The 23,009-nt window shown below is 40.7% G+C and overlaps 1 protein-coding gene across 2 annotated transcripts in view; it reads left to right on the top strand.

Annotated features, from left to right (window-relative positions):
• LOC139370014 (nuclear transcription factor Y subunit beta) overlaps nucleotides 1-23,009 on the top strand; it is a 50,708-nt gene that overhangs the window by 16,395 nt on the left and 11,304 nt on the right. For both annotated transcript variants that reach the window (XM_071109301.1, XM_071109310.1), the window contains exons 4-5: nucleotides 18,826-19,023; nucleotides 22,398-22,476. In XM_071109301.1, the coding sequence (XP_070965402.1) occupies nucleotides 18,826-19,023; nucleotides 22,398-22,476 (277 nt within the window). The remainder of the gene's footprint in view (nucleotides 1-18,825; nucleotides 19,024-22,397; nucleotides 22,477-23,009) is intronic.

The following is a 23,009-nucleotide window of genomic DNA, read 5'->3' as shown; positions in this document are numbered from 1 at the left end:
AGCTGGCAGGGTGGCTAACAGCCTGCTGCCTAAACAGCCTGCTGCCTGGCCTGCACCCTATCTCATTGTGGAGCTAGAGGAGTTAGAGCCCTGTCTATGTTCATAGATAAGATGAGAGCACCCCTCCAGGTAGGATGGAGTCCGTCACTCCTCATCAGGCCAGGCATTGTCCTGTTTGTGGGAAAGTCCCAGAAAAAGGGCCAATTATCTACAAGTTGTAGATAATGTCTAATGTTTACAAGTTGTGTCTGTAAATGCCGATAACGTATTGGAAGGAACAATAGTGTATGTGTGTAATAGAATGTGTGCAATAGAACCTGACCTCCGCCCACATTCCTCCTTCCTCCCTAATCCATGGCTATCCAACCTTATCAGTGACTGAAACCAGACTGTTACCCTTTGGCCCTCTCCATAGGATCCATGAGATTTAACAATTACATTATAGATGTAAAGTAGTTAAAGTAACATGAATAAATATATATTTCAAGCTAGAAACTTTTATTATTCAAAAACATAAAATACCACCATACCAGCCCAAGGTTGTTTTTTTTGTGTTTTTTTTTGTGAAATTATATTTTGGCCATATCGCCCAGCCCTATTGTTTGTGTGTGTGTGTGTGTGTGTGTTACAGTGCCTTCGGGAAAGTATTCAGACCCTTTGACTTTTTCCACATTTTGTTACGTTACAGCTTTATTCTAAAATGTATTAAAATAATGTTTTTCCTCATCAATCTACACACAATACCCCATAATGACAAAGCGAAAACAGTTATTTTTTGTGTGTTCATTTTTGTTTTGTTATTTGAAATATCTTATTTACATAAGTATTCAGACCCTTTGCTATGAGACTCGAAATTAAGATCAGGTGCAACCTGTTTCCATTGATCATCATTGAGATGTTTCTACAACTTCATTGGAGTCCGCCTGTGGTAAATTCAATTGATTGGACATGATTTGGAAAAGAACACACCTGTTTATATAAGGTCTCACAGTTGACAGTGCATGTCAGAGCAAAAACCAAGCCATGAGGTCGAATAAATTGTCTGTAGAGCTCCGAGACAGGATTGTGTTGAAGCACAGATCTGGGGAAGGGTACCTAAACATTTCTGCAGCATTGAAAGTGTTGTGGAAATTAAGTACTGAGAGAGATTTAGTATTTTCTTCAAAATGTATTTATTTAATGTCGATTAATTGTTGCAATAATGAGGCTGGTCGACCCCCCCCCCCCCCCCTGAGTGTTAAGTAAGTAACCTAACCAAGTAACCTAACCTCAACCCTCCTTATGCAGACCAAGGAGCATCATAAACCACTCTGGCTTCGTCTTGTCGTTATCTGCAAGTGGGTTGTTGTCTTAACCCCACCCTGGCTTAGTTTCCCAGATGGTTTTGAGACGATGAGTGATTGTTCTACTCCTAAGCTATCCCTTAGTAAAACACATTTTTGTCTATGTAATGCAGTCTTTAACCCATTTGTTAGCCCAAGCCATCTCCAGTGACCATACGCCCAGATTAGCTGCAGGGAACTAGAGTGGAGCCCGTGAAAACACAGACACTAATGGGACAGAAGTGTCTTATTATTAGTGAAATATTAATTGTTAACCATTAATATCAAATAAACCAGGTACATATGTACTTTTTCTATCACAGATGTCCCTAAGAACACAGAGCTGACAGAGCTTGAGAAGATCTGCAGAGAAGAATGGGAGAATCTCCTCAAATATAGGTGTGTGAAGCTTGTAGCATCATACCCAAGAAGACTCGAGGCTGTAATAGCTGCCAAAGTTCTTCAACAAAGTACTGAGTGAAGCGTCTGAATAGATATGTACAATTTCTAAAAAGCTGTTTTTCATTATGGGGTATTGTGTGTTGATTGACGAGGGGGGAAAACTATTTAATGAGGTTTTAGAATAAGGCTTTAACGTAACAAAATGCAGAAAAAGTCCAGGGGTCTGAATACTTTGTGTGTGTGTGGAAGTAGTGTTTGAATGTGTGTGTGTGTGGAAGTAGTGTTTGAATGTGTGAGGGATTTGTGTGGAAGTGACAGTAGTGTATAGTGTGTGTGTGTGTATATAAAGTCTAGTGAGTGTGCATAGGGTCAGTGCAAGATAGTTTTGGTACCATTAATTGACTGCAGTCTGGCTATTTAGCAGTCGCATGGCTTGGGGGTAGAAGGTGTCTCGGAGCCTGTTGGTCGGAGAGCCAATGCTCCGTTACCGTTTGCCGGACGGTAGCAGAGTGAACAGTCTATGGCTTGGGTGACTGGAGTCTTTGGCAATTGTTCAGGCCTTCCTCTGACACGCCTGATATAGAGGTTCTGATGGCAGAGAGCTCAGCCCCAGTGATGTACTGGGCTGTCCGCACCACTCTTTGTGGCGCTTGCGGTCATGCTGCCAGTCAAGATTCTCTCTTGTGGACGAGGCACTACCGTGCCCTCTTCACGACTGTGCGGGTGTGTGTGGACCATGTTAAGTCCTTAGTGACGTAAACTCCAAGGAACTGGAAACTCTCGACCCGTTTCAATACAGCCCTGTTGATGTGGATGGGGCGTGCTCTCCCCTCTTTCTCCTATAGTCCACAATCAGCTCCTTGGGCTTACTGACGTTGAGGTAGTTGTCTTGGCACCACACTACTAAGTCTCTGACTTCCTTTCCTGTAGGCTGACTCGTCGCTGTCGATGATCAGGCCTACCACCGTCGTGTTGTCAGCAGACTTGATGATGGTGTATGCTTAAAGTAATAAAAAAAAATTGTGATGCACTGATTTTACATTTTTGGCCGATACCGATATCTAATATTTTTCTTGCTCCAAAAAAATGTTACCAATACCGATTTTTATTTTTATTTTTTACATTTTAGCTGCCATTTAAGCATTATAGTGCAGTTAAATAGTTAAAACACACATGGACGCAGCGGTCTAAGGCATTGCATCTCAGTGCAAGAGGCATCACTACAGTCACTGGTTCGAATCCAGACTGTATCACATCCGGCCGTGATTGGGAGTCCAATAGGACAGCACACAATTGGCCCAGGGTCGTCTGGGCCGTCATTGTAAATAAGAATTTGTTCTTAACTTACTTGCCTAGTTAAATATAGGTTACACACCATACTGACCAAAAAGTTATTTTGTTGGCATTTACGTATGTCCCCATTACCAGTAAAACACAATCAAAACCTATTTCTTTCACTTACTTGCTGTTTCGTTGTTCAGTCGTTTCATTCTCAACCAGGATTTCTGTGGAACGGTGTTTGCGTGTCAAAGAAGATACACATCATATAACACTAATTTGACATGTCAAATAACACAATCTGTTTCAGTAGCTATAGTTAGCTAACTAACTTTATAGCTAGGTGTCATCTAAAATAACCCTAATTTATAAGACATGTTCTTATTTGATTAATGGTGGTCAGATCCATCTATGTGAAGCTAGCCACAATAAGGATTAGGCACAATAGTGGAATTTGCGGTTAGCCTTCAAAATAAAAGTATGGCATAATTCTACTATTTGTATTAATTTGCATCACTGTCAAAGACATACTTTTATTTTGAAGGCAAACCGCAAATTCCACTATTGTGCCTAATCCTTATTGTGGCTAGCTTCACAACACATAACCCAGTCCGGTCGAGCCTCACTAGCCAGATGAAGCTAGCTTGCTGCTTATAACGTTAGCTTTGGGCAACAGGGTTAAGTAGCTGGTTAATGTAAACTCACCCCATTCCGTACAAATGTGCGCAACTGCAACACTCAAACGAGGCTACAAAGAAAACTAATGAGACTGTTGACTTCAAAATCAGGGTGTGAACTAGGTTTCTATTCAAGCGTTGATCGACATGGTAATGGCTCTATAGTATTGGAGAAAAGTTGAGAAAACTGACCCTCCGTTACATCGTGACGTGACGTGTCATGTCGTAACGTACAGCACGCATAAAGCAACTATTTCTGTCTTACAATCTCTCTCCACCAGGTGTAGCACTTCTCTCATCCTTTAAAAACAAGAAATGGACAGTGACGGGGTTAAGGGGGGGATACCTAGTCATTTTCATGCGATCATCATTCTCAAAGCCGCTGTTTACTTCTATAAGATCACTTTAGCACTGGACAGATGGAGTGAAAAAAAGCAATTTTCCCACATCTCTCCTTCTCACTATCACGCATTAGTTTCGCTTCCCCACCCACCATTTTTAAAAAGTCCAGACGGGGCTCATTGCCTTCTTGAATCATGCATAAACGGGCAGCGTGGGGGTCATGTAATTGATTCTGTTGGAAAGGGGAGAAATTGTGCTTTACAATGGTATTGACATAACAGTTGATCTGGAAGTATTACATTTTTGGGGCGCTATAATGAGGTCAATTGTACGGACCAAGGCGACGTAAAAAAGTGAGTGGGTTTTAAGTTAGCTATTTATTTTCATGAACTGAAGTTTAATTTCAATAGATGAACAACAAGTGGCAACCTAGCTAATACTTACTCTTAAGTATTCCTAAATCATTGCTAAGAATAATGAAAATGACTGCAGTTTCTACTGATTGTTGTTTACCCCAGAAGTTGTGGTTGAACAAAAAATGCTTTATTACCAAAGCGGTATTGTAAATACATCATTCGTGGCCGGTGTTTGCTTGTTTGCAGACTTTTTTGTACAGCTTTGACAGTGCTGCTGTATCTTTTTTGACATGCAATGACCCAAACAGCGTTCCATAGTTTGTATGTCGTGAAGCTAATATCAGTGACGCTATTACTGTGTAACTCCGGTAGGGTAACATCAGAAAAATAGCGCACTTGGTAGTGTGTTCCGGTGCTCAACCAGTCGGTGAAAGCCAACATCACCCACGACAGAGAACGGTTGGATTGTCAAGGGCAATGAATTCCATTTTCTTGGCTTTAATGGATTTTACTTTGAGTTGTCTCACTGAAATTTTCTTACTCTTTCCACACAGACAGTGTTGCCAACTCCTCAGTAAAGAAAGTAGCTATTGGCTGTCGTAAAAGTCGTTAGAAGTCGCTAAATGACGTCCTCACCTAATTTGCATAATTGGCCATATAATTGTGATGGACGCTGTAGGAGAGAGGAATAACGTCGTGGGAGAGACAAAAATTTGTAAAAAACACACTAAATATGTTTAGATCTACAAATGAACTTTCTTCTTTTGATTATTGTTTTTTTTTATTTCACAATTCCAACCCTCCTTTATCCGGGCTTGGGACCTGCAAAAGTGACCCAAAATAGACACTGGCGGAGTTACTTTGTTTTTAATTTAATTTTTGTTTTATTTAAATTAATTTTTTTTCTTAATTTGGTTTGGTTTTTAACCTTATGGTCCACTTAGGAGCCTACAACAAGTCACAGTAAAACATCAACATTTTTAACCATAACATTTTTTTATTTTTTTTCTAAACAATCTAAATTACCCAAAAAGAGACGATAGAAAAAACTGTCAATGTCAATGTGAGAAAATTATAGTAACTAGTCTGGCCTTAATTCAGGCTAATTAAAAACATTTTTTTTTATGTAAGCCAGGGCGGGATCGACCAGCGGCGGCTTTCCGCATGTGCAATTCATTTGCAGTCTGACGCAGAGGGGTGAACATCTCCTGCTCTGACTGCAGCTGGGAGGGACTGCTGCATGAGGACAGGGCTGCCTGTGAGTGCTTTGGAACGGGGGTGGGGCCCATGGCAGCACCCGCTGCTCGTTAAGAAGAGTTAGAATGATACGTGCTTTCACGTCAGAGGCTCCAAAAGTCTCCAATAACACCAGAAAAAGTAGCTATATTTGTCGCTGGTCACTTTTTTTGAAAATGTGTTGCTAGAGGAGTCTGAATACTCTCTAAATATATCAACAAAGTCGCTAAGTTGGCAACACTGCACACAGCTAACATTGTTTGGGCTAGGTTAGGAATGCTGTGTTGCACATGTTGCGAAATTTTTTACGTGCCGTTATTACGTCATGTACCTACGTTATTTAGGAATGCACGGTAGCTTTGGCATCGGTACTAATATCGGCCGATTCCTATATGTTCACCGATATATCGTGCATTCCTACATTTTTTGCTTTGCTGTTTTTTTGCTTCTCTTTATTTGTTTTCTGTGAGGTTCATACATCTACACAAATCAATATTGAAACAGTGGCAAAGCCAGATACATAGACCTAGGGCTGGTTGATATGGCCCAAATATTATGTCATGGTATTTTTTTGTTTTTGAAAAATAGAAGTTATACATTTGCTTTATGAGTAGTGCGTGATCCTAGGGTGGCAACACATACATTCTTAGTGATTTCAATGGGTCTTTCTCCATTCTGATTGTTTTATACTGTTCAATTCAACTTCAACCAAAACTAATTTCAGCATTTTATAATTTCTGCTTTTCCTGCACTCAATTACAGTGGTGGAAAAAGTGCCCAACGGTCATACTTGAGTGAAAGTAAAGAAAATTAGTTTAAATTACTTTAATTACGTTAACAGAAAATTACGCAAGTAAAAGTGAAAATCACCCAGTAAAACACTACATGAGTAAAAGTCTAAAAGGTTTTTGATTTTAAATATACTGAAGTATCAAAAGCAGATGTAATTGATAAAATGTACTTAACCTCTCTGGGATTGTTCAGGACGCTAGCGTCCCACCACGGCAACAGCCAGTGAAAGTGCAGGGCACCAAATTCAAAACAACAGAAATCTCATAATTAAAATTCCTCAACCATACAAGTATTTTACACCATTTTAAAGATACACTTATTGTTAATTCAACCACAGTGAGGGCCTCCCGGGTGGTGCAGTGGTCTGGGGCACTGCACAGCAGCACTAGCTGTGCCACCAGAGACTCTGGGTTCGCTCCCAAGCTCTGTCGCAGCCAGCCGTGACCGGGAGGTCCGTGCGATGAAGCACAAATCTTCACTTAATTTTGCTGATCTTTGTCGGAATGCACTCCCAGGACTCCCACTTCCACAATAAATGTTTGTTTTGTTCGATTACGTCCATATTTATGTCCTCCGTTTTGTTCACGTGTTTAGTTCACTATTCCAAAGGCACAATGCGCGAGCACAAAATCCAGACGAAATCCATTACAGTTTGTAGAAACATGTCAAACGATGTTTACAATCAATCCTTAGGGTCTTTTTTATGATAAATCTTCAATAATATTCCAACCGGACAATAGCGTATTCATTACAGAGGAAAAAGAAGGAACGGCGCGACCGCGTGACCGCGCAGTAAACAACTGATTGGCCACAGCCTGGTCCACTTGTTGAAACAGCTCTTATTTCACCCCGTTCCACAATAGAAGCCTCAAACAACTTTCTAAAGACTGTTGACATCTGCTGGAAGCCTTGGTAAGAGCAATCTGGCCCCATAGACATAGCATATCGGTAAGGCAATCACTTAAAAATGAAACCACAAACCTCAGATTTCCCACTTCCTGGTTGGATTTGTCTCAGATTTTCTCCTGCCATATGAGTTCTGTTATACTCACATACATCATTCAAACAGTTTTAGAAACTTCAGAGTGTTTTCTATCCAATACTACTAATAATATGCATATATTAGCATCTGGGACAGAGTAGCATGCAGTTTACTCTGGGCACCTTATTCATCCAAGCTACTCAATACTGCCCCCCTGTCACCAAGAAGTTAAGTATCAAAAATAAAAGTATAAATAATTTCAAATTCCTTCCTATTAAGCAAACCAGATGGCACCATTTTCTTGTTTTTTAAGTTTACGGATAGCCAGGGGCACACTAACGCTGTCAAAATTTACAAACAAAGCATTTGTGTTTAGTGAGTCCTCCAGATCATGGGCAGTAGATGACCAGGGATGTTCTCTTGACAAGTGTGTGAATTGGACCATTTTCCTGTCCTGCTATGCATTGAAAATGTAATGAGTACTTTTAGGTGTGTTAGATTTGCGTCAATTCGAATCTGGTATCATGATAAATATGACAATGAGTCACGATTGTATACTATGTATTTTTTATTAGCTAAGCAATAAGTGGTAAATGCAATTTTCGTATATACGGGCTCTCTGTCCCACCTCGCAGGGCAAACAGAGAACTGACTTGTTCCTGACAAAGATATTATAATATACCCTGATGACAGTAGTAGTTCCGGCTTCCGAGCCGGCCTGTCAGAGTAGAGACTGGGCGTGGTTTAAACTTGCTCAGCCTATTGCAGGCGCTCAGGCGGGTCCCCGCCTCTTGGCGCTTCTGTTGATAGATGTAACTGTTGCTGTGAAGAACATCCATGCGCTCATGCTCGATACCGTTATCTCGCACCTGGCTCCTGTTATCTAACAAAAGACCGCTTGTTCTGCAACCCCACGCTCTGAATGTGCCCCCCTCCCAACTCATTGAACAGTTCCTGTCTTCATGCTACTCTGTATTTTTCCATCATGAGAAAGGCCCATGGCCCTGAGACTGTTAACAATGTTTCAAGTCAGCTATGTTGCATAACACATACATACATACAAGCCAACAGCAGATAATATTAAATCACATGTATGGTAACGGGCTTTAGTGCATAACACAGAAACCTCATAGGTGTCAGGGAAAATGTTTGGAGTAAAAAGTACCGTATTTTCTTTAGGAATGTAGTAGTGCAGTAAAGTTGTCGGGGGGAAAAAGTAAAGTACACATACCAAAAAAATGACTTAAGTAGTACTTTAAAGTATTTTTACTTTAGTACTTTACACCAGTGCTCAATTGAGATCATTTCCACACTGCCATGTAGGGCTACACGATATGGGCAAATAATCTAGGACTTATTTTTAACCAAATGTTGAAATTGTGATTTGACTTCCGAATTAGAGCATAACTGTTGGAATCATGGAAATATAATGACTATTCTAATTCTATAGTTAGAATATAATAGTGGGCACTTTGAATACAGTGTTGTTTGAGATGACATCAAATTAAAATTCCAGGGATGAGTTATTGTGACAGGGTAGGAACTAAAGTGTAGATACAGTGCCTTGCGAAAGTATTCGGCCCCCTTGAACTTTGCGACCTTTTGCCACATTTCAGGCTTCAAACATAAAGATATAAAACTGTATTTTTTTGTGAAGAATCAACAACAAGTGGGACACAATCATGAAGTGGAACGACATTTATTGGATATTTCAAACTTTTTTAACAAATCAAAAACTGAAAAATTGGGCGTGCAAAATTATTCAGCCCCCTTAAGTTAATACTTTGTAGCGCCACCTTTTGCTGCGATTACATACCTTAAGGGAACATTTTGGCATTTCGTGTATGATTAGTGAAAAAGTCCATATTGCAAATGTACGGTCCCTTACTAGACGTCCGAAATCGTTTGTAAAATTTGCGGTCGGCGTCGGGCCGTGCGGTAGGGCCGGACCTACCGGGAAGTCATCAAATGAACTTTGTCGGACATTCGGTTTCCGTTTTATAAAATAAACAAGTTTTTGACCATTTTTCCGCTATCCCGGAAATTCCCACAAGGGGGCATACGGAATCATATGGCAATTTGGCAAAACATCACGAATCACGACGGGGCCTTATCTCGAAAACGGAAAATATTTCGAAGCCGAAACTTGGTGAGCGTAGGTTTGGCATAATGGGCAGTTGGCCCCGAACAAGATGGCGTCTAGGCCTCAACGGTTTTTGAGTTATGGCCATTTTTCTGGGATTAAAGGTCCAAAATGGAAATAGAGAAATTATTTTTCCACTTCAGGTCAAAGTCAAGGAGCCTCCGGTGTCAATAAAAAAAGAACCAGCCATTTATCTATCGTCATTTAAGAGAAACGGAACAATGACAACTTGGTGATGTTCACAAATAGGCGTTTTTTTTTTTCAACGGTTACAGATCCAGTTGCAGGGTGTTCATACGAATCTTTTTAAAGTGTGCTGCGGAGCTCTGCGAGATTTCTGTGATTTTCTATGATTTTCTGAAATAACACACACATACTAAACCCTCCGTAAATAACTCAGTTCTTAACGTAAAGACTTAAAACTCAGGATTCTGTAACAGCATACCCCAATGAGGATATGTGGTGAATTATAGCTTCCTGTGCCAACCGGAAGTGCCATAATTGGTGTCTCAGGGGCTGTTTCGAAGGGTTAAAAAAGTCAGATCTGTCCAAAACTTCATATATGTGATTAGGCAACCCCCATGAACTGTAAATCAGTCATTTTTCCCAAAAAAATTCAAAGGAAAAAAAAATCACACTAAAACACAACTTGGAAGGAGGGACGTATTGGGGTGCGTAGAGACAGACAGTGGCTGCAATAGTTAGCTTTGTTCGAGCTAAAAAAGAACCGTCAGACCTAGAGTTCCGAAACTTTAGAAACCTGTTCTAGACCTCCGGTCGATGGTGCGTGGTGAGTTACGTGGCTCTAGACGGTTCTCGGACCGAGAAACAGCCTCGTACATTTGCAATACCTTCAATTCATTTTGACCATCACGAAAATGACGACGTTTAGAAAAGTCTCAGAGACGCAAGGCTAGGTGCATTGAAACCGGCTCGGCCCATAGAGACGGACCCCAACGTTTCTGTCCGATAGCTCGTTCAAGGACCCCGTAGCATGTCATGGAAAATAGTGGATTTTCAGCACCAATTAGGGTTTTTCTCGGACACCAAATGACCTATTGAGCCGAAACTTGGGATTTGGGGTCGCCTCAGCTAGGCCAACACATAACATAAGAAATGGACCCGCAGCTAGAACGTAACTACGTGTTTTATGTTTTTTTTTATGGTTTGAACCGAAGGCGTTGTGAATTTTGGGCCAGCTCTGAACGAGTTGGAAAAAGTGGGTTTGGTGTCAGTTTGTATCAGTTTGGTGTCAGAATGATATCTAATTGACTGATGGACTCTTGTCCACTTGACTCCTCTTGTACATTTGCAATATGTTTAAACAGTGAGGTACCATCACCAAAAGCGACATTCTGAAATCTACCCTAACGAGCGATTGAGATGAACCAGAATCACTGCAAAGCCATCCCGAGTTCATCGGGCCAGTCAATTTCACATTCCTGCAGGATTTTTATAGCATGACAAATTCGTGATGGTACCTGCCCATTGAAACATATTGCAAATGCACAGTGACTTTGAAAAAGTAAGGAAACATAAACCAAAAAAATCACACATTTTTTGGGGGGGTTACCAGTTGCACATTTCAGATCACCAGTTGCACATTTCAGATCACCAGTTGCACATTTCAGATCACCAGTTGCACGGAGGAAAATCGTTACTTTTGACTTTGACTTCCTATGACATCATATTGCAAATGGACAAAACATATGCCTTATGCACAAGTAAAACAAACAAAAAAAATTATGATAATACAAGTTGACAAAAGTATAGTTTGAGCAAAGTATAGTTTGAATTTTGAGCATGCCAAATTCGTGATGGTACATGCCCATTGAACCATATTGCAAATGTACAGTGACTTTGAAAAAGTAAGGAAACATAAACAAATGGACATAATGAAATCACAATTTTTTTATTTTTGGGTTACCAGTTGCACGTGCATTTGCAATATGATTCCATAGTGAAAAAACATCACCAAATGGACATTCTGAAATCAACACTAACGAGCGATTGCGATGAACCAGAATCACTGCAAAGCCATCCCGAGTTCATCGGGCCAGTCAATTTCACATTCCTGCAGGATTTTTATAGCATGACAAATTCGTGATGGTAAATGCCCATTGAAACATATTGCAAATGCACGTGCATTTGCAATATGATTCTATAGTGAAAAAACATCACCAAATGGACATGATGAAATCAACACAACGAGTGATGGAAATGAACAACTATCACTGCCCGGCCGTCCCGAGTTCATCAGTTCAGTCAATTTTGGCCCCAAAAAAATTGACTTTTGACTTCCTATGAAATCATATTGCAAATGGACAAATCATATTCCTTATGCACAAGTAAAAAAATTAAAATTATGATAATAACATTTTACAAAAGTATATTCATACACTTCTTACACATGATTAATTGTCTTAAAATCGAAACAATTTCGAAAAACGGTCCAGAAAGCACTTTTTTTTAGTTTTTAAAGTTTAAAAAAAAAATCTAATTTTCGACTTTTGACATCCTATTAAATCATATTGCAAATGGACAAAACATATGCCTTATGCACAAGTAAAAAAAAATATATATATATATGATAATAAAATACGAATAAAGTATGTTGATACAGTTCTTATACGTGTGTAATTGACATTTTGAAAAACGGTCCAGAAAGCACTTTTTTAAGAATGTGTGAAGTTTTTTATAAAATTGACATTTTTGACTTTTGACTTCCTATGAAATCATATTCCAAATGGAGAAAACATATGCCTTATGCACAAGTAAAAAAATAATAATAATGATAATAAAGTATGTTGATAAAGTTCTTATACATGTGTAATTGACACAAAAATTGAAAGAATTTTGAAAAACGGTCCAGAAAGCACTTTTTTAAGGATGTTTGAAGTTTTTTACCAAATTTTGACATTTTTGACTTTTGACTTCCTATGAAATCATATTGCAAATGGACAAAACATATGCCTTATGCGCATGTAATTAAAAAAAAAAAAATAAGATAACAAAATTGGACAAAAGTATATTCATACAGTTCTTACACATGTGTAATTGACAAAAAAATCTAAAGAATTTCGAAAAACGGACCAGAAAGCACTTTTTTAAGGGGTGAAAAGTTTTTGAAAAAAAAATCATTTTTTCAAAATTTTGCTTTTGGATGTTGACTTGGGTTGCATTTCCAATATGAAAAACCCCGGTGGAGCGCACTCGCCCCCTGTTGGATTTTTGACGTGTTACAATTGGCAATTGCCATATGGCATTTGCCATATACTTTGCACGAATCAACGCCGCTTTGGGTGGTATTGGACATCGTGTATATGGTTTGTCCAATGCCAATATCTTGCCATTCATTTTTGTCCAATTCAGGGGGGTATTCCCTTACAGCTAGCTAGCTGTAAGTCGCTTGAGGTATGTCTCTATCAGTTTTGCACATCGATAGACTGACATTTTTTCCCATTCCTCCTTGCAAAACAGCTCGAGCTCAGTGAGGTTGGATGGAGAGCATTTGTGAACAGCAGTTTTCAGTTCTTTCCACAGATTCTCGATTGGATTCAGGTCTGGACTTTGACTTGGCCATTCTAACACCTGGATATGTTTATTTTTGAACCATTCCATTGTACATTTTGCTTTATGTTTTGGATCATTGTCTTGTTGGAAGACAAATCTCCGTCCCAGTCTCAGGTCTTTTGCAGACTCCATCAGGTTTTCTTCCAGAATGGTCCTGTATTTGGCTCCATCCATCTTCCCATCAATTTTAACCATCTTCCCTGTCCCTGCTGAAGAAAAGCAGGCCCAAACCATGATGCTGCCACCACCATGTTTGACAGTGGGGATGGTGTGTTCAGCTCACAGCAGTTGCTTTTACGCCAAACATAACGTTTTGCATTGTTGCCAAAAAGTTCAATTTTGGTTTCATCTGACCAGAGCACCTTCTTCCACATGTCTCCCAGGTGGCTTGTGGCAAACTTTAAACAACACTTTTTATGGATATCTTTAAGAAATGGCTTTCTTCTTGCCACTCTTCCATAAAGGCCAGATTTGTGCGATATACGACTGATTGTTGTCCTATGGACAGAGTCTCCCACCTCAGCTGTAGATCTCTGCAGTTCATCCAGAGTGATCATGGGCCTCTTGGCTGCATCTCTGATCAGTCTTCTCCTTGTATGAGCTGAAAGTTTAGAGGGACGGCCAGGTCTTGGTAGATTTGCAGTGGTCTGATACTCCTTCCATTTCAATATTATCGCTTGCACAGTGCTCCTTGGGATATTTAAAGCTTGGGAAATCTTTTTGTATCCAAATCCGGCTTTAAACTTCTTCACAACAGTATCTCGGACCTGCCTGGTGTGTTCCTTGTTCTTCATGATGCTCTCTGCGCTTTTAACGGACCTCTGAGACTATCACAGTGCAGGTGCATTAATACGGAGACTTGATTACACACAGGTGGATTGTATTTATCATCATTAGTCATTTAGGTCAACATTGGATCATTCAGAGATCCTCACTGAACTTCTGTAGAGAGTTTGCTGCACTGAAAGTAAAGGGGCTGAATAATTTTGCACGCCCAATTTTTCAGTTTTTGATTTGTTAAAAAAGTTTGAAATATCCAATAAATGTCGTTCCACTTCATGATTGTGTCCCACTTGTTGTTGATTCTTCACAAAAAAATACAGTTTTATATCTTTGTTTGAAGCCTGAAATGTGGCAAAAGGTCGCAAATTTCAAGGGGGCCGAATACTTTCGCAAGGCACTGTAAGTGTTTCCTAGGGGACCCTATAAGCTTTGGCTACATTGCTTGTTTTCTCTTAGCTACTTCATGTAGCTAACATATTCTTGCTTTGCATATTCCTCTTTGAAGATAGATACTGTTGCACAAACAACATGCTGATTTAGGTCTACACCATCACTGGCATTTTCAGGCTGTATTAGCTAGCTACGTTTGCTCTTACTCAGTACATTTATTAGCTAGCTAGCTAGCTATTAGCATTAGTGGCTAACAATTAGTGTCTCAAAATGTTTAGGCAACTTGCTAAGAAAATACAAACTAGCTGTTTGCTGATGTACGAAACACAAACTAATAGTGTCATTATAGAACGCTAGTGGATTTATATTAAGAAGCAAAGTGAGAACAGCATTGTTGTCATCAACATTGTAGCATGTGTTGCATTGACTATGCAGACTGAATGCAAGTGTCTCGTGGTTGAGGAACATCAAATGCGCTCCTTGAGTGACAGGGGGCGTGGCTAGGTCGGTGTGGAATGTGGCACAGAGAGAAAGAGCAGAGAGAGATGACTCATGTAGGGAATAAACTATGAAAATGGACATTACACATGGCATATCACATTTAAGAATAACAAAAAAAACATTCAAATACCGGTATAGAAGGTAAAGTATAAACCCAAACCGGTCCCTGCATCAATAACGGTATGTCATAAAATACGGTATACCGCCCAGCCCTACATAGACCACATAATCATCATATAGGGTTTCCATCAACGGCTAAATTATTGTCATAACCAATTTGAGGCCATGTATTTTAAAGAAAGCTGGACTCATGCAGTGGTAGAGGAAACACTGAGACTGAGTACCCAGAAGCGCCTTTCAGGTCACCCAAGGACACACTGTACATTTAAAAAAATATATATATATCATTTGGCAAGACTAAATATTTACCAGTGTTGTTGTGTTTCTCTGCCATGGCCCAAACATACAGTAGGCCACATGTCCTGTGGGGAAATTATTGTAATCAAAAGGAGGGACTTTTTTAAAGATTTCTTCAAAACAATCCGACTTTATTATTTAATTACTGCAGTAATGGAGCTGGTCGGTAATCACCACTGGAGGTAATCACTGAGAACTCAACCTGCTGGTTTGAGCCACAGCATTTTATAGCCAAGTCCATCCTCCTTCAGTCTACACGACACACAATAGATGTATGGAATGGGTCACAAGGTTAAGATTTGTATGAAAGATACTTATAATTCACAATGAGAATGAGAACCCATTGTGTGGATACCAGTGTCTGGCCCCCCAACTCCATACTAGAGCCATCTCTCCCTGGTACCGTTTAGAACAGATACATTAACTCTTGCCCTGGAATGCAGAATCCACAAAGACATCGTAAATCTTTCAGAGGCCCATCCTCAGTAGAACACACACAGATGAGAATTCTAACAACCTTTTATTATGCTGCAGTAACAGCATTATAACATAATCTTGTAATTTCCACCATAGTCCTTGAGCCTCCTGGTACTCCCTCGTTCCAGCTACAGGTGGTAAAGCTCTCGAAGGCTGCTTGTTTGCTGCCTGACTGACTATTGTTCCTTGTTTTCCAACCCAGCATGTCTTCCATGACTGATTAACAACAGATGTGACATTCCACATAAGTCGCACATGTCAGGTTGACCTGGTCGTGTTTATTTTTCACCAGATCCATTAACTTCTTTGGGACACCCCCCCTTCTCTCAATTTCCGCCTGAAGACATACCCTAATTTAACTGTAGCTCATGGCGAGAAGCAAGGATATGCATATTCTTGGTATCATTTGAAATGAAACACTCTGAAGTTTGTGGAAATGTGAATTGAATGTAGGAGAATATAACACCATAGATATGGTAGAAGAAAATACAAGGAAATAAACATACGTTTTCAGTTTTTTATTGTTGCATCTTTCAACTGAACAGGAACAGCCAAACATTCAGATATGATGCTGGGGATAATTTCGATGAAGAACATAAGAGGGCAACAGTATTTGAAAAAAGTTTCAAAAAGATATCTTCAGGAATGAGTGAGCTACATGACATTGAGCATGTAGTCACCCAGGTGTCCCACATAAGTTGCCCAAATGTACCCAAGTGGCCGAATTGGTACAGTGATACATTTTGAAGTAAATAACTATATACAAAGTACTAAAATGCTATTCTAGCACACCCCCCACTAACAAAAAGAGGATTGGAATGAAACCAAACATGACTAGATAAACGTAAATTTAGTGTGAGTAATACATACAATGGTTTGTTGAACGTTGAAGGAGACAGAATTCATGACACAAGCCGTTTACAAAATGTATGCTATAAAAATTGATTTATCGAACAAAACAACCATTTAATTGTGAAGATTGGACCTTTTGTATTGCCAAAAGAAGAAGATCTTCAAATGTAAATTATTATTTTATTGCTATTTCTGACTTTCGTGATGCTAATATTTGGTTGGAAAATGCTAGTAATAATTGTGTGTGCGTGCTGTCCTCAGATTATCGCATGGTATGCTTTCGCCGTAAAGCCTTTTTGAAATCTGACACGGCGGTTGGATTAACAAGAAATTAATTGTTTAAATGATGTAAGATGCATGTATTTACAAGAATGTTTAATATTACGAATGGTGTATTTAGAATTCTTGCGCTCTGCAATTACACCGGATGTTAGCCAGGTGGGACGCTAATGTCTAGAGAGCCTAGAGAGGATAACAACACATCAAATTTGAACACTGATGGGTGGTTTCCCGGACACACTTTCCAGAGATCCTCCAATAACCATGCATTTTATTAAGGCTGGGAATTGCCAGGGACCTCACGATACGATATCACAATACTTGGGTGCCGATACAATATATATTGCGATTTTCTAGATTCTAAACTCAGAAAAAAAAAGAACCGTCCCTTTTTCAAGAGAATTTGTACAAATCTAGATATCTTCACTGTAAAGGGTTTAAACACTGTTTCCCATGCTTGTTCAATGAACCATAAAACATGTATGAACATGCACATGTGGAACGGTCATTAAGACACCAACAGCTTACAGACGGTAGGCAATTAAGGTCACAGTTCTGAAAACTTAGGACACTAAAGAGACCTTTCTACTGACTCTGAAAACACCATAATAAAGATGCCCAGGGTCCCTGCTCATCTGCGTGAACATGCCTTAGGCATGCTGCAAGGAGGCATGAGGACTGCAGATGTGGCCAGGGCAATAAATTGCAATGTCCGACCTGTGAGATGCCTAAGACAGCGCTACAGGGAGACAGGATGGACAGCTGATCGTCCTCGCAGTGGCATACCACGTGTAACAACACCTGCACAGGATCTGTACATCCGAACATCACACCTGCCGGACAGGTACAGGATGGCAACAACAACTTCCCGAGTTACACCAGGAAAGCACAATCCCTCCATCAGTGCTCAGACTGTCTGCAATAGGCTGAGAGAGGCTGGACTGAGGACTTGTAGGCCTGTTGTACGGCAGGTCATCACCAGACATCACCGGCAATAACGTTGCCTATGGGCACAAACCCACCGTCGCTGGACCAGACAGGACCGGCAAAAAGTGCTCTTCACTGACGAGTCGCGGTTTTGTCTCACCAGGGGTGATAGTCGGATTCGCGTTACACCAAGGCCTGTACTCTGGAGTGGGATTGATTTGGAGATGGAGGGTCCGTCGTGGTCTTGGGCGGTGTGTCACAGCATCATCGGACTGAGCTTGTGGTCATTGGAGGCAATCTCAACTCTGTGTGTTAGAGGGAAGACATCCTCCCCAGACGTGCTCAATGGGATTGAGATCCTCCTCCCTCACCCTTCCTGCAGGCTCATCCTGACATGACCCTCCAGCATGACAATGCCACCAACCACGCTGCTCATTCTGTGCGTGATTTCTTGCAAGACAGGAATGTAAGTGTTCTACCATGGCCAGCGAAAAGCCCAGATCAATCCCATTGAGCACGTCTGGGACCTGTTGAATCAGAGGGAGAGGGCTAGGGCTATTCCCCTCCAGAAATGTCCGGGAACTTGCAGGTGCCTTGGTGGAAGAGTGGGGTAACATCTCACAGCAAGAATTGGCAAATCTGGTGCAGTCCATGAGGAGGAGATGCACTGCAGTACTTTTGATTTTGACCCCCCCCCCCCCCTAATATAGGTTTCTTTTTTTTGCTGAGTTGATATTTATTGCAATTTGATACTGTGTTTTTATTGCGATTTGATGTTACACACATATTGGTCATTATATGTCAGCTGCAGAGAGACGAGAGAGGGTGAGAAAACGAGTTTTGATAATACAAGTGCTGAAAACATGTTGGCTCACTTAAAAAGAAGCTATAGGATGAAAAATATCATAATGTTGGTGCTGACTAGCAATAAGAAATATATATTCAAATATCGAAATATCATCCCAAAATATCGTATCACCCCATCACTACTTGTTAATCTGTGTCGAGGAAACCGGCCCTGAATGTAGTTTCCACAAAATCAACCTTTTTAGACAGCATTTTGACACATCCATCTTTTCCTATTCATTCTGTCCAGATAGCAAAAGATGCCAAGGAGTGTGTGCAGGAGTGTGTCAGCGAGTTCATCAGCTTCATCACGTCGGAGGCCAGTGAGCGCTGCCACCAGGAGAAGAGGAAGACCATCAACGGCGAGGACATCCTGTTTGCCATGTCCACCCTGGGCTTCGACATGTACGTGGAGCCCCTGAAACTCTACCTTCAGAAGTTCAGAGAGGTGAGAGAGAGAAGGGAGAGAGAGCCTGGGTGTGCGTGCGTGCAATTTCTCGACCTAAAACATTTGCCTGTGGACTGGTGCATTCTCGAGTTCTCAGGAAGTCTCTATGTATGGCCTTGACTCAAACACAAAGGGCTTGATGTTGCTGTGTCCTTCCCTTACCTGGCCATTAAAGGGGAATGGAAACACTTCAGGAGTAGATCTAAGCAAAGATATATATTCAATCCACTAATATTAAACATGTGCATTTAACATAAAAACATCTCTATATTTAGTGTTTTGATTGTCGACCAGGTTTATTTGAGCAATGATCAGCGCCATTTTAAATTGCCATAGAAACGACTGACGCCAGTCCGTGCATCACTGGCAGGAATCAGCAAATTGTCTGTGGTATTGAATTTGTGCTAAGAGAGTGAATTGTAGAGAGTGAGGATACGCGCGGACAATGAAGATGGCGACAAGTGGCTCCAAAAAAATCCCTCTGTAAACTTCCATCGGCTGCCCAAGGACCTACAACTTTTGAAGAAGTGGCTCCATGTCCTGAAGAGGAAGGACGTGCCAGCTTGAGCTTGCAGGATCTGCAGACAGCACTTCGCGGAGGGAGACTTTGCGATGAAGGGCCAGGCTAGCGTTTGACACGAGATGAAGGTAACAAGCTAATTGCATCTGAAGTGTTTTGTGTAACCCCCCCCCCCCCCCCCCCCCAGCAAATAACGTTAGCAAGTTAGCAACTCAACAGCAACTAAAATTGCAACACAGTTTATCTGTGCACCCCTGATATTAGGTAACGTTAGTTACTGTAGCTAGCTTCCATCTCAGATAGTCAAGTACTGTAATACATTTTGTTGACAGATTTATTTTTGTAATCTTTTGTTAGCTCCACGTCATTTAGCTAGACTGAAGTTGACATCGCTAATGTTTGCTGAAAAATAAATGTCCCTCGTGTGTGTGTGTGTGTGTGTGTGTGTGTGTGTGTGTTGACAAGGCACACAGGACAGGTAGCTTGTTAATGCCAACTGATATATTTGGGTTCAGTTGTCTTAACAAAACATTTGTTTGTTTTCAGGATGACATATTCATCCCTGAAATGTTTTCATCCTGGAGGAGTCTGTGCAGGAGGCAGAGGTGGTACTTGCAAATCTGTGTTATTGGCTATTGTTTATTTCAGGTATATGCAGTTATTCTATTTAACTAGCCTAATAGATGCCTTAATTGTTTTCTACCAACAGGAAAGAACGGTTAGTGCAGCATGCCAAACTGACCACCTGGTGCCAGAGTGTTCCTGGAGAAGAGGTCCAGTGGGACCATCACCAAAGAGCTCAGGGCCCAGCTAGATTGCGCTCAGAACCATCAGTATACAATCGAGTCCTGCCCCTATACGCCACAGATGGAGCTGACGGACAGTGAGATCAGTGAAGACCATAACTCGCTGTAAAAATCGCAATCATCTCAGTGCGAGCCAAGATATACTATCAATCACTTTGGGGAAGCGGGATGGTGTTCCGAAAATGGAGAAGGAGCAGGCCATTCAACAGCGAATTCAAAGATACACCCATCCATAAAGGGAATCCGAATGGAATAGTTTTTTCGCATGTGTTTTTTTTTTTTTTACCCTTTTCAATGGATGTGCTACCTACCTTGTCCCAGTTCTGTTTCGACTCTCTCAATCTATGAATGCTCAGCTATGAAAAGCCAACTGACATTTGCTTCTGAAGTGTTGAACTGTTGCACCCTCTAACCACTGTGGTTATTATTTTGATGTAAAAGGGGCTTTTGTAAAAATACATTTGTTTGCTCTGCTGGATGCTGTGTATTCACTGTCTGAGTGATGGGACATTTTTATAGTATCTGTAGCATATTTTGGTGTGTATTTAATCTGCATTTTAACTTCTTAAAATGGCAATCAGTAGTAGAAACAATAACAAAGAGACTCCCTGCTCTTCTTTTGGTAAAAAGCTGAGGGATAGGGCCGGAGAAATGTAACCAAACTCAAATTCATAGACAGAGTTATAGATGCAAGGACTGACCATCCATTATATCAAAATTGTAATCCTCTTTCTATGATCTGTTTCCACTACCATGTACCCAGTTTGCTTTGGATAAAGGTGTCTGCTAAATGGCATATATTATTGAAGTCTACTTTGACTCTGCCAACTAGTTGCCAGTGTAGGTACCATTCCTTTCCAATAGAAGGCAGCCAAAGCTAGTTTAAGTCACTACACTAGCGACAGGGACACAGGGTTAGTGCGCATTGAAAGTAGTTTTATCTTCAAAGCAAGTTTATCTGGTTACACTTGAACCTGTTGTTATAGTGGACAAGCTAACTCATACTATTTTTTACATAAGACCCAGGCATTAGGTATATGTCTTAGGCTAGATTTACTAAATTAATTTTAATCAATGCCTTTGCTTCTGGCTATTCTCCCTTGTGTCCCTCCATAGGGTGAACTGGCGATAAGCTGCCAGCCTGTATGCTCTGCAAACAAAATCATAAGAAAAGTTAGTCTGATACCTAAACTAAATCACAATGTATTTATAATGAGCACGCCCCATTATTGGTTAGAATGAGATTTCATGAATCATGATGTCTGCGATTCGAACTCTGGTCGTCTAATCTAAAGGTAAATGTGTTACCTACGCGCCAAACAGCGCTGATGATAAACAGCGTTATAGAATACTATAACGAATACTACATATATTGGACACCTACCCACTACTGATATTAACCTTAAACAATTGATAATCAAGCAAAATTTCACAAATTATTTAACTGGCATATCGACTGCTGACTGGCCGAGTAACCTCTTCAGCCAGGAAGTCCTTCGTAAGGATTAGTGACGCGTTCAACAACTACATCGTCATCCTGTCAGACTGACAGGAACCCAGCCACCATCCGCTGGGATTTTGTGCTGTATCGCCACCATCTCTCTACAACACACACACTCGTACTCTAGCCATTACCTGGCAGCATCCCCACTCACACCAGTTTGTGTTTGCCAACTCCAACCCTCTAGCTGAGGTGTTTCAGGCGGCATATCGGTGTTGTTATTGCTACGAGAATAGACTCTTTGATCTGGGGCAACGATTGGCTCAAACATGAACGGCTTCAGTAGGTTTATTGGCTCCCTAACTAACAATTATTTAATTCTCTGTAATAAACTCATTCGCAGACTTGGAGCTACTCTGTAAATTCAGCCATTTTGGAGAGTTCCAAAATGCTCTCCTGCCATTGACGCAACAATGCCAATATGACGGTTTACAGCTGGCGTTGTAAATCATAGTGTTTCCATTCCCCTTTAACATATCACACGGTTGATGCTGTGGAAATACAGCTCAATGTTAAATACTAACACATTCTTAATGTGTATCTATAGGCGATGAAAGGGGAGAAGGGAATCGGAGGCGTATCTGTAACGGAGGGACTCGGAGAAGAACTCACGGACGACAGCTTCGGTAAGTGGGGCCTCAATCCTCATAGAAAGTATCAACTGTCGTTATCTTCCTCCAGCACTCTGTTAAAAGCTCAAGGATTAGGCCTAGATGAAAGGATGAGAAGTGCTGTATGTATAAATGTACTCCTTTGTTATTTATGTGACAGGGTCATCAGCTAGTTTATGGTCCAGTTGACTTTCATGGCCTTATTTACTGCAGTTTTCCCCCCTGGACCCAGTCATAATCCTCCCCTGAAGATCAACAGATAAGAGAGAGGCCTTTCATCCTGGTCTCCCTAGGAAAATAGATTATTAGGCAGTAACCTAGAGATTAGTGGCCCGGGGCCTAAACCAGAAACCTATTGTGTTTTAGGTTATGGTCCTGCTGAAAGGTGAATTTGTCTCCCAGTGTCTGTTGGAAAGCAGATTAAACCAGGTTTTCCTCTTGGATTTTGCCTGTGTGTAGCTCTACGTTTCTTTTTATGAAAGAATGATAAAACATCAGCATGGTGGTGGCTGCATCATGTTGAAAATATGAAGTGGTACTCAGTGATG

Source organism: Oncorhynchus clarkii, chromosome 2, assembly GCF_045791955.1.
Source record: "Oncorhynchus clarkii lewisi isolate Uvic-CL-2024 chromosome 2, UVic_Ocla_1.0, whole genome shotgun sequence".
Taxonomy (NCBI): Eukaryota; Metazoa; Chordata; class Actinopteri; order Salmoniformes; family Salmonidae; genus Oncorhynchus; species Oncorhynchus clarkii.
The sequence above is the reverse complement of the archived record's forward strand: the minus strand, read 5'-3'. Positions and strand labels throughout refer to the sequence as shown.